Source organism: Pyrus communis, chromosome 17, assembly GCF_963583255.1.
Source record: "Pyrus communis chromosome 17, drPyrComm1.1, whole genome shotgun sequence".
Taxonomy (NCBI): domain Eukaryota; kingdom Viridiplantae; phylum Streptophyta; class Magnoliopsida; order Rosales; family Rosaceae; genus Pyrus; species Pyrus communis.
In genome coordinates this window covers 15,884,029-15,897,047 of record NC_084819.1, presented here as the reverse complement: position 1 = coordinate 15,897,047, position 13,019 = coordinate 15,884,029, and the positions used below count along the sequence as shown (strand labels likewise).

General features: G+C 37.7%; 1 protein-coding gene across 4 annotated transcripts; it reads left to right on the top strand.

Moving 5' to 3' along the window:
* The first annotated feature begins 4,912 nt into the window (after positions 1–4,912).
* On the top strand, positions 4,913–12,839 carry LOC137722415 (AMP deaminase-like). 4 transcript variants are annotated; one of them, XM_068461411.1, is made up of 20 exons: positions 4,913–5,511; positions 6,472–6,629; positions 6,837–7,044; positions 7,860–8,038; positions 8,128–8,179; positions 8,302–8,429; positions 8,563–8,742; positions 8,962–9,029; positions 9,158–9,300; positions 9,481–9,542; positions 9,910–10,023; positions 10,162–10,302; positions 10,469–10,621; positions 10,967–11,020; positions 11,097–11,207; positions 11,291–11,464; positions 11,544–11,624; positions 11,846–11,944; positions 12,090–12,154; positions 12,290–12,839. In XM_068461411.1, exons 1-20 carry the CDS (start codon positions 5,145–5,147, stop codon positions 12,291–12,293), a joined length of 2,541 nt encoding a protein of 846 aa, XP_068317512.1. In that variant the 5' UTR covers positions 4,913–5,144; the 3' UTR covers positions 12,294–12,839. The 4 variants fall into 4 exon arrangements, 2 of the variants coding, with proteins under 2 accessions (XP_068317512.1, XP_068317511.1); XM_068461410.1 differs by having other exon boundaries at positions 12,090–12,167; positions 12,290–12,838; XR_011066760.1 differs by having other exon boundaries at positions 4,914–5,511; positions 8,563–8,643; positions 12,090–12,214; positions 12,290–12,833.
* Positions 12,840–13,019: the final 180 nt, after the last annotated feature.

The window sequence follows — 13,019 nt, the reverse complement described above, 5'->3', positions numbered from 1 at the left end:
AATCAGTTTATGAAAAACTTATAACTTCACAAAATCAGTTTATAGTACTATAATTTGATGGTATTTCTTTTTGCTTAGAAGTGAGAGGTTTTAGATTCGAATCTCGTGGATGACAAATTCGATACTAAATTGGGCTGCCTATTGTGTGGTTAGCTGAACTCTCCGTCTTCTAGTGTAAAAATATCGATGTACTAAAAAAACAAAAAAAACAAAAAAAAAAACATTATAGATCCAATCATCCAAATCATTACTTTAATTAAAAGAGCTTTATTTTGGGATACAAAATCTCTTATTTTTTTGGGTAAATTACACTTTCATACCTCAGGTTTGGTGTTTATTTTAATTCCTTACAACATCTTCAAAACATTTCACTTTCATACCTTAAGTACTATTTTATTTCAAAATAATGTGACATCCCACATCGCCCAGGGGAGTGATCCTTAAATGTATATTCTCATCTCTACCTAGCACAAGGCCTTTTGGGAGCTCACTGGCTTCGGGTTCTGTAGGAACTCCGAAGTTAAGTGAGAAGGGGGCTAGAGCAATCCCATGATGGGTGACCCACTTGGAAGTTGCTCGTGAGTTCCTAAAAACAAAACCGTGAGGGCGTAGTGGGCCCAAAGCGGACAATATCGTGCTACAGTGGTGGAGCGGGCCCGAGAAGTGATCCACCCCGGGTCGGGATGTGACAATTTGGTATCAGAGCCTAACCCTGGCCGCGGGTGTGCCGACGAGGACGTCGGGCCCCTAAGGGGGGTGGATTGTGACATCCCACATCCCCCAGGGAGTGATTCTTAAATGTATATTCCCATCCCTACCTAGCACCAGACCTTTTGGGAGCTCACTGGCTTCGGGTTCCGTAGGAACTCCGAAGTTAAGCGAGAAGGGGGTTAGAGCAATCCCATGATGGGTGACCCACTGGGAAGTTGCTCGTGAGTTCCCAAAAACAAAACCGTGAGGGCGTAGTGGGCCCAAAGCGGACAATATCGTGCTACGGTGGTGGAGCGGGGCCGGGAAGTGATCCACCCCGGGTCGGGATGTGACAAATAATGCCTCCGTTACATTTTTCATCTATTAATCCTTTAAATGCTGACGTGGCTGCCACATGACTGCCACATGACTGCCAAATGTATTACACGTGGCAAAAAAAAAATTAAAATTTTTTTTTTAAACCTTAATCTTCAAAAAAAAAAAAAAAAAAAAAAAAATCAAAAGCTGCAACACATCCCTGCAACCCACCCCGCCCATTATTCCTTCTGCCCCTGCCCCGGCACACAAACGACCCACTTAAACCCACCTTCCTCCATGACCCACCTTACCCAAAAACCCGCATTCTGCACCCACCCTCTTCTTCACATTCCACTTCTTAAATCCACACCTATTGGGAGGATCTGTGTTGCAGGGAAAGGAGATGGGTTTTTTTTTTCCTTTTCTTTTCTGGGTTGCAGGTACTGGGTGCGGAGGAGGAGGTGGAGGATGGGTGCACAATGGGTTTGGGGAAGACGGGAGGGAAAGAAAGGGGTGGTTTATTTTTTTATTTTTTATTTTTTTGTTCTTCTTTTGGGTTGCGGGTTGGGGGGGATGGGAATATGGGTGCGGATGAGGATGTGGAGGATGAGTGGGAATGGTTTTGGATTTGGGTTGCAGGGAGGGACAACGAATGGATCGATGAAGATGATGGTGTTTTGGCGGCGCCCGGGGGGGGGATTAATGGGTTTTGGTTTTGGGGGGGAATGAATAATGGGCGGGGTGGGTTGTAGGGATGTGTGTGCAGCTTTTGATTTTTTTTTTTTTTTTTTGCCACGTGGCAGCAACGTGGCAACCATGTTAGGCCATCTCTAACCGAAGAGTCTAAAGGGCCGAAAATAGCCCGAAAACCGTCTCCAACCGAGGGCTAGGCCAGAGGGTTGTGAAATCTGAGAAGGGCCCCACGGAATTGGAGAAGGCTACAGGGCTGGCCAGAAAAACTGGAAATCCTATCGGTTATTGTCACATCTCGGCTTGGCGCGGGACCACTTCCCGGGCCCGACTCCACCGTAGCACGATATTGTCCGCTTTGGGCCCCCATCACACCTTCACGGTTTTGTTTCTGGGAACTCACACAAGAACTTCCCAGTGGGCCACCCATCATGAGAGTGCTCTCGCGCGCTACTCGCTTAACTTCGGAGTTCCAACAAAACCCGAAGCCAGTGAGCTCCCAAAATGCCTCGTGCTAGGTAGAGATGTGAATATGCATATAAGGATCACTCCCCTGGACGATGTGGGATGTCACAGTTATAACCAACAGGAATACGTTCCTATTATGACAATAATACATTTATACTAAATAATAGCAATGTATTCCTATCGATTATAACCGACATGAATGCTTTGATTAATTTTTTTTTTTACCATTTTATTATTATTTTTTATTTACAAAATTTTTCCTATAACTTCTATTTTTCATATTTTTTTAAAATACTATTTTTTTCCTATAACTTTTATTTTACAAAATTTGTTTCATATGTTTTTTTTTAAATTCTATTTTTCCTATAACTTCTATTTCACAAAATTTGTTTCATTTTATTTTAAATTCTATTTTTTCCCTATAACTTCTATTTCACAAAATTTGTTTCATATTTTTTTTAATTCTATTTTTTTCCTATAACTTCCTAAGCCATTATACAACATTAAATTAAATTAAGTAACATGAAAACAAAATTAAACAATATGAAACAACATTAAATTACATTAACCAACATAAAAATTATACTACATAAAAAAACATTTAACAACATTTAAGTTGTAGTTTTTAAATAATAAATTATGTTTGGCCCTATGGCCCTCGATTGGAGACGGAAGCAAATATGACCTTGTACTATTCATTAAAATATTAATATCTTGGAGAATCTTGGAGGGCCAGATGGCTAAAACGAGCCCTCTGGCCAGCCATCGGTTAAAGATGACCTTAGCACTTAACGGATTAATGGATGGAAAATGTAACGGAGTTATTATTTTGAAATAAAACAATACTTAAGGTATGAAAGTGAAATGTTTTGAAGATGTTGTAAAGAATTGAAATAGATCCCAAAAATAAGGTATGAAAGTGTAATTTACCCTTTTTTTATATTTATTTTCCATTTTCCTTCTTCACAGTTCAAAGCTAGAAACCAAAAAAGGGGATCATGAGTCTCTACATTTAAGTTTCATGCATTTATCCGCAATTTGCTATATTCTCATAATCTAACGACCAAAGACATGGCACATTAAATTTAATAGCTAACTCCAATTTATTTTGTTAAATAACCATAGGCTTTACAACAAATTAAGTTCTGCCGTTTTCATCATATATTTGCCCTAAATGAGTTCCATCCTTTTCATCCCTGCTTAACTTGCCCTTTTTATTTTTATTTTTTATTTTTACAGAAAGGGCTAATAATCTAAACATCATAATGACATAAGTACCTAACAGTATCATCATCTGACGGTCAATACACTCCTTGAATGTTATTACAATATATTTGACCGTTAGATGATTATAATACTATGTATTTGTGTATTGTAGCCAAATCCTAAAAAAAAAAAAAGAATTGAAAATTATAATGATACTAACTCACGAGTTATAATATAAATAAATTAACAGAAATATATAACGATGTGACGTTACACTAAAAAATTAATAAACTAATAATGTGTAGCGACGTGACAATCACATTAAAACGTTACTCGAAAATACTAGGAAAAAAAAAGAATTTTAACAAAGCACTCAAAGTACTGTTTACTTTTAACGAAAGATTATGTTTTTACCTTTTACTACACATTTATTTATTAAAACAAAATTTTTTTTTTCAAACTTTTCATTAATTTTCTTAAAAAAAAAACAGGTGTTAAGCGGGTTTCTCAGAGCATAATTCACTTACTTAAAACGGAACACAAACGAATGAACTTTTGTTTCCTCTTTTAACATGTGGCCAGAAAATCCCCCAACGAGCGTATGTGGCATCTCATAATATTCATATGGATAATGAAAGTGACTCAACAATCCACTCTCCCTTGTACACGAAATGCTGCTCTGCTCTGTCTTCCTATCAAAACCCACATTGGTTGGACCCCGGCCCCACCCCACTCTCAATTAATAAATTCAAAATTACGCATACAAACAAAACAAATAATCAACACCAACCGCTTAACCCTATTTTTAATTTATCATTGTTTTTCTGTATTAAGGTTTATTGGTATTTTTATTTATTTGTAAGAGATAGATTTTATGTATGATTCTCGTCAAAGACGAATTCGAACCACATTATTCTTAACCTATTATAAGACTAAGCCTACCCTATCCCCACACTAATGATAATACATTTATCTAAATTACGAGAAAAGAAGGTATAGAAGATGGATCGCTCTGTTTTAATCAATTTTCCTACACTCAAGTCAAAGCAGAGATCTTAGATTTATGGCCACATTGCAATAATATTTTTCTTCGCATTGATCATTCTTAGTTTAACAAGCGATTTCAATATCAAATTATTCTAAGCAAACTATTTTATAATTAACCTAAATCGACATCATTTTCTGTAAATACATCGTTTAATTAAAAAAAAAAAACTTTAATGAAAAACTTCCGGTACTGTTCACTTTAACGAAAAATCACATTTTTACACTAAGAAGTCAATTCTGGTACTATTTAATTTACCCTTTATTTTGTTCTTATCGTTAAAACTTAAAAATTTCAAATTATTTTTATTAATTTTCCTTTAAAAAAACTCAGATCTGAACCTTTTGCAACAAGCAAATAGACAAAAACCAAATAATAACTATTTAAAATTATTCTGCAAAAGCGGCGATAAAAAGCAGCAAAGCACTCAACATTTTCCTAATTATTTAAATAAACTTTCTACTAACACTGTCACCGCCGATTAATTAAAAACAACTGAGGGAATATGTCCTCTTCTCCTCTCGCCTTCTCTCATAAATACTGACGCAAGTCTCGCTTGTCCCGAATACAAACGGAGTGCACTATCCCTGTTCTCTCTCTCTGCTCGCCTCAGCTCTTTCAGTAGGGTTTTGTTTTCTCTCTCTAGAACTCGCACAATCCAATCGGACCGACATTTTCTCTCTCCTGATTCCCTGTCCTCGGCAGGGCGGAACCGTGAGCGAGAGATATGGAGTCGTACGCGCTACATTTGGCCATGGCTGCTCTGGTTGGAGCTTCGGTGGTGGCTGTGTCGGCCTACTACATGCACCGCAAAACCCTAACTCAGCTTTTGGAGTTTGCCAAGACGGTGGAGAAGGAGAGGGAGGGCGACTCCGACGGCGGCTGTGGCGGTGGCGACTCGCCGCAGAATATGAAGAAGCGTAGGAGTCACGCGCGGCGCAAGGGCAACGGGTACTACCGGCGGAACGCGGCGTCTTTACCGGACGTGACGGCGATTTCTGGAGGGATTGACGGTGATGATCATAGGCGCAACGGATTTCTACCCGTCGACGGTATTCCGGCCGGGTTGCCGAGGCTGCACACTCTCCCGGAAGGTATGCTCAGCTGAACTTGACACCAGAGTGATCAATTTCGCTTTAATTTCTGACTTTCAATTTGATACGTATAGCAGTAACGGTACGACGTCGTGTTTGGACTGGCTTCATCACTTAGACTTGTGATATAGTTTTTCATTAGATTATCAATGCCTTAATTACTCCTTCTAAATTACTGTGTGTTGGTATTTGGTAATATAATTTTTGTACTAATTGAAATGCTAATAGGTTTTCCCATAAATGGTGTATCTTTGTGTGGAGAAGCATAGGAAGGACACTCATTTACTTTCTTTTCTTGAGCCTAAGCAATGAATAAAACAAAAAAAACTAAAACTTCGTGTCCCTTGGTCTGAGAACTTCGTTGTTGAAAGCCACTGCCAAATTACTTGAATAAGCCATGAAGAAAGAAACAAAGAAAAGGAATTGATGGTATGTTGTGATTGTGCAAATCTTTAACTGTCGAATGACGACAAGGAAAATACTACAATATGCACGACACAGATCGGTGCGACAAATTTACTATATACAACACAAATCCGATGAGACAAATTAGCTATACACAAAGCAAATGCGATGAGACAAATTTTTCAAGCATATGTTATCCATGTGCAGACCGGCAAATGGATTTTAAATTTCATCTTTGCACACCTTAAGGTGGCACTATTGGCTGGGACATGATGGCAAAGAACTTAGTATGAAATTCATGCAAGTAGTAAGGAGATATTTTCTTTTACGATGTAAATTTGTTTATGCTTGATATTGTTACCAGGACGGGGTATAATATGAAGTGTTTAAAGCCTAGTGTTTCATGAGTTTTCATTTAACCTCTGATTTGATTTCTTGCCTTCGAGTAAGATCTCAAGGTTACTTTCTGTCATCCTCAAATTGTTGTTATGAACAAACCAATGAGATAGGTGCCAGTTTTCTATTCTGTTTAAGTACATAGTTCTTCTTTTTCAGGGAAATCTACTGAGCTTGCGAATTCAGTTAAGAGAACCGGTAGTCTTATCCGACCAACTTCTCCCAAGTCTCCAGCTGCAAGTGCAAGTGCCTTTGAGAGTGTAGAAGGATCAGATGATGAAGACAACATGACTGACAATTCTAAACTTGGCACTGTGGTGAGTTTATTCAGCCTCTGTGCATTGTGTCTGTCAGATATGGTGCAAGCGTCCATAATCTTACTTGCTCTAAATTGACATGGGGCCACACATCATTATCACACAATCCAGCGAAAGTTTATTTTTCAGGCGAAATATTTATGTTGATTTCTGTTATTCTCTAAATTTTCTTACGAATCTTTTGGACTATTTTGACATCGCTTGCAGGGGCCCGATGGTAAGATAATATATGAAAATTTACCGAACCATGTTAATACCAATGGAGAGCAAATACCTATAGCTCCTACAAGTATGATTAGGTCCCATAGTGTATCTGGTGACCTGCATGGTGTCCAGCCTGATCCAATTGCAGCTGATATCCTAAGGAAAGAGCCAGAACAAGAGACTTTTGCACGACTTAACATTACTCCAACGGGTATGAACTCTCTCGTCCCTAGACGTACACATTTTTGGTTGATTTGTTTGTTTATTTATTTCGTGCATATATTTACAAAGATGTGTACCTGTGAAGTGTTTTGGATAGACCTGCTGTATATGATTGAACATGACTTTTTGCTGCTCATTAAATAGATACTAATGCAAATAATCATATATATATATATATATATATAGTGTTAGGATCCGGGGACACATGCTTTTGACACACGTTTTTGTGGGGCCCACTATATAATGTATTTCAACGATCCAACCTCCTACCTTTTATGTCTTACCTCAAAGATCATGTCTACTCAAAATCGCCAAATTCGAAACCATATGACTGTTGGATTAAATTAGTGTTTCTTTGTTGAACCATATTTGTCCATTTTCTTCACTACAAATGAATGTCTTAATGGTTTTTTATTTCTGTATATTTTGCAAGGATGATCTATGAATAATGTACTAAAGTATAGGCGGTTTGGATCATTGAAATATATTATGAAGTGTGCCCTACAAAATGGGTGTCAAAACATTCATATATTAATGCTAGTAATATATTAATTCTGTTAAATTTAATATCAGTTTGAAGAAGCACACATATTCTGGTTGTACAAATACTCGTGGTCAAAATCTGAACAATGTTCTTTCAACTTCCCATGTTCACCATATTTGTGCTTCCTATTTGTTGGTTTTAATGAGTTACTGATTGCGTTTTTTAACTAGTTTTAAAAAGCTGATTGCAAATTGTAATATTGAAACTGGGGAGTTAGGATCTCATCTTCATGGTTCTATCTTTGTCTATAATTTTTTCAGAAGTGCCATCTAGCGATGAAGCGGAGGTCTACGTGGTTCTTCAAGAATGCCTTGAATTGCGAACAAGATATTTATTCACCGAGACAGTTGCTCCGTGGGAGAAGGAAATTATATCAGACCCAAGTACCCCAAAACCTAACCCAGCTCCATTTTCTTATACTTCTGAGGGGAAGTCTGATGTGAGTTTTTACTTGTTAATTCTACAAGCTATAACTCAGGAAACCTGTGTTCTTCTGTTGTCCAATTAACATTCTTCTTTATTCGGCAGCATTATTTCGAAATGCAAGACGGGGTTGTTCATGTGTATCCAAATAAAGATTGTAAGTGGCTGTTTTTGTGTATTGTCTTTTGTTTGTCATAACTGAGGCATTTTTATTCATTTGCAGTGTTCTTTTTGATGAATTTCCGATGTAGAGATCTTGATACCCTCCCTCTTTTGCAGCAAAAGAAGAACTTTTTCCTGTTGCTGATGCAACAACGTTTTTCACTGACCTACATCACATACTCCGAGTTACAGCAGCAGGGAATATCAGAACTTTATGCCATCATCGGCTGAATCTTCTGGAACAAGTAAGCAGACTTGTGTTGATAAGACTTGTGTTGATAATTAATACTTATTAGTCATTAAGACTCCTTCCAATGATCTTTCTATGCTGGAGTAGTAATAGTTGTTCAACAATGTTCTTATTTGTCTGTCATTCAGAAATTCAATCTTCACTTAATGCTTAATGCGGATAGGGAGTTTCTGGCTCAGAAGAGTGCTCCTCATCGTGACTTTTATAATGTAAGAAAAGTAGATACACATGTTCATCACTCAGCATGCATGAACCAGAAACATCTTTTGAGGTTTATAAAATCAAAGTTGAGGAAGGAGCCTGATGAGGTAATTTGAAATCGTTATGCAGATATGTTGTCGAGTGATTTTCTATTTTTTTCTTCCATTTATTTCTGTCAACTGTGGATAATCATTCCAAACTATCAAGTTTGTAAGGTGCTATGCATATGGTCACTCAACTGTTGGTTTCAATGAGATTTATTATAATGTTGGTTATGGTTATTGCATGATTTTCACTAATACCTCAAGTTCTGTGCTTCTTGTCAGGTTGTAATATTTAGAGATGGAACCTATTTGACCTTGAAAGAGGTTTTTGAGAGTTTGGATTTGACTGGGTATCCTTTTGCCTATTTTAATTAATAAAAAGATGCATTTCGAGTCTTACTATCAATCCTTGTTCATGTATTTCTATTGTATATTTTAAGCTATGGGATGTAATATCTGTTCACATTTGTTTCAACAGGCACGACCTAAATGTTGACCTTTTGGATGTTCATGCTGACAAGAGTACATTTCATCGTTTTGATAAGTTTAATCTTAAGTACAACCCCTGTGGTCAAAGTAGGCTCCGGGAGATTTTCCTTAAGCAGGATAATCTTATTCAAGGTATAGTTTTTTGTTTTCTCAACTATTATAAGGTTACTGGGTGATAGTAAAGAATTAGATTCTTAAGCCATGGGCTTGAATAGTTGTTTCTATCCACTTCAGTCAATTTTGATGAAGCTTAGTTTTTTAGTCGTTGATCAATGTATGAAGTGTCAGATTTGATAATCTCTTCTTGAATAGGACGTTTCCTTGCTGAGCTGACAAAACAAGTGTTTTCTGATCTTGCTGCCAGTAAATATCAGGTGCTTCCTTGATCCAGTTTGCAGATAGTTTTTACTTGTTCTAGTTTCTATCTTCTCTTTGTAATTGTTTGTTTTGCAAGTATGCTTGTTAAGATGAGATTAATACTCTACATTCTAGTGGCGTTTTTAATTGTGTGATTTCTTGATTCCCCAATGAGTTATATATAAATTCATTTAACCATAGGCATATGTCAATAAGTTTTAGGTTTCTGAGTTATCATTCCGTTGCCATGCCTGAAGTTCAATGTCATTGATATGGAACCAATGCCACTTCCTCTACATTCTCTCTCATTATCGTGTGTCTATGTTATCTTTCTGCATGTTTGGATAGATCAACCTCGCCTGATGTTCCATATTTCTTGTGCAGATGGCTGAGTACAGGATATCGATATATGGTAGGAAGCAGAGTGAGTGGGACCAAATGGCTAGTTGGATAGTGAACAATGAATTGTACAGTGAGAATGTTGTTTGGTTGATTCAGGTAAACACAAAATTCGCAGTTCGCTGTGACATTTATAAGAATCTTGGGATTGTATGGTACTGTTCCACTTAAGCACTTTTTTAAAAGTCTTGAATGCTACTCATACTTATGGTTCTTGTATTTTCCTTATTCTTTCAGCTGCCCCGGCTGTACAATATATACAAGGAAATGGGAATAGTAACATCATTTCAGAACATTCTTGACAATATCTTTATTCCACTGTTTGAGGTTACTGTAGATCCAGATTCCCATCCACAGTTGCACGTTTTCCTGAAACAGGTTTGCATCTTGTCAAATTGTACAATTTTTCCCCTGAAACATCTCTCGCTCTCTCTCTCTCTCTCTCTCTCTCTCTCTCTGTGTATCGTGTGTGCGTTTCATGTTTTTGAAGCATTTATCTAATTCCAAAATAAATGCTTTGAGTTAAACATGTTTGATCTTCCAGGTTGTGGGGTTAGATTTGGTGGACGACGAAAGCAAACCTGAAAGACGCCCCACGAAACACATGCCAACACCAGCACAATGGACCAATGTATTCAATCCCGCATTTTCATACTACTTGTACTACTGTTATGCTAATCTCTACACATTAAACAAGGTACATGTTCTGCAGTCCAAAGATTTTTATGCCATACTATGTGTTCTATTACCTAAATTCTATTCCCCATACAAGTTTGAGCAGCTTTGTGACTAGAGTAGCATAGCTTCTTGGGAATCCTTCTTTGCTTTTCTTTTTCCAATGTTGTCAGTCTCGTTTGCTTTGGTTGCAACACCAGGGCTTATATTCCACGAACTTTGGTTGTTATTTACTCACATATTTTGAGGTATCTTTACAATGTTTAGCGGTTGCTTAACTTGTTTTTTTAGTCCTTGTAATTGTGACACCATGTAAGTTTGTCATGAATTGGCATTAAGTGCTGAGCCGTTGGATTTTTGTTTTCAGCTTCGTGAATCTAAGGGCATGAGGACAATCAATCTCCGTCCACATTCTGGGGAGGTATTTTTTAAAAGATATATTTTCTATTTGATCACAAGCATACATAATGCGAAGTCATTTATTCAATATTTTTCAGGCTGGTGACATTGACCACCTTGCTGCAACCTTTCTTACCGCAACTAATATTGCACATGGAATCAATTTGAGAAAATCTCCTGTACTTCAATATCTATATTATTTATCCCAGGTAAGGAAAATTTTCTTATTTTATATAAATGACTTATCTTTTGCAATTTTTTATTGGCTGCCATGTGTTGTTTGTCTCATCAGATTGGTCTGGCTATGTCACCCCTGAGCAACAATTCATTGTTTTTGGACTACCATCGGAACCCTTTTCCTGTGTTTTTCTTACGGGGTCTTAATGTTTCTCTTTCCACCGATGATCCTCTCCAAATCCACTTAACAAAAGAACCTTTGGTGGAAGAATATAGTATAGCTGCTTCTGTAAGCTCTCTCTCTCTCTCTCTCTCTCTCTCTAATGGTAATAAAGACCCAATTATTTATAAGTCCTTCCTTTACACAGGTATGGAAATTGAGCTCATGTGATTTATGTGAAATTGCCCGTAATTCAGTCTACCAATCAGGTTTTTCACATGCACTGAAGGTAAGTTACTGCGTTACTGAATTACATAACCTATAGTTCCCCCATCTAGCTAGATACTAGAATCAAGTGTGCAGTTGATTTCTTTAAAATATGAACCACGTTTATATTAGTTTCCCCAATCTGCACTCGGTTTTTGGTAAGGCTTTATTTCTATGATTTCTCTGATATGTCCGATTTGTTCCTCTAATGTCGAACTTAAGTCATCAAATTTTGTGGTGCAGTCGCACTGGATAGGCAGAGAGTACTACAAGAGAGGACCAGATGGAAATGATATCCACAGAACAAATGTGCCTCATATCCGGGTGGAATTTCGTGACACGGTGTGGAACTTTCTCTGAGATTTCCAGTCATGCTTGTTCTATGCTTCATCTCTCTCTCTCTCTCACACGCACACACATGCCCGCACACACAAGCCTTGGGGAAGACTGAAAGAACTAAGAGATATACCTATCACTGTGCTTGCAGATCTGGAGAGACGAGATGCAACAGGTCTATCTCGGCAAGGCCATTATCCCAAAAGAAGTCGACAGGTGAATCCCAAAGGCATGTGCAACTTTAACCCCTTCTTGAAGAGTAATCTGATACCGGAGGTAGGACTGGATAGCGATTCTTGTTCAAATAATAGGTATTTTGGTAGGAAATCTTACAGAAACACATTTTTTCAGGTGAGGAAGTTGCATCTATGCCCCGTAGCTGTGTGGAAGTATGGTAATCATGGAAACTGAGATGACAGGCACCGGAGAAGACGTGCAAACACAAGGCAAACTGGGTCGAGAAATGAGGTGGACATGTATATGCTCAATCAAAAAGTACAAACAGCGAGAAAACGCGACTATAATAGCCTTAGTTAAATAAGAAGTGGTTTTTGTACCCAAGTAATTAGGGTTAGTTTAATAATTAGCTTCAATGTTACCTAAATACTCTACTGTCGCAGTTAGTTTTATGTAAAACCATGTAAGATGTCGCCGTACAAAGGGTTATCCATGGCAAGAAGGAAAATCTCGCTTTGTTTCGAGTTATGACTCGGTTTTGCTAATATACCGCATCACATGCTTACAAACTCAGCCTTGCGCTCTTGTAACTTCACAGTACAGCGCAAGCTGTCGATATGCTTCATTGTTCTACAGCACTCATCGTATCATGGTCGGATTTGATTGACTGGTGATGGAATAGGGACATGACTCATGAGGGCATCATTCAGCACCATGAACAATCCGCCCTCAATGGCTTCATGATTGATCCGTTATTAAGTATTTAATTCGTTGTTAAGTATTTGATTACAAATTTCAACGGGAAAATTGCACTTTCTAATTCCATATATGTTACTAAACACATGAGTGTTAAAAAGTGAATTTTCATACTCATGTTATAGTGAAAGCGGGCTTAGCCTCACAA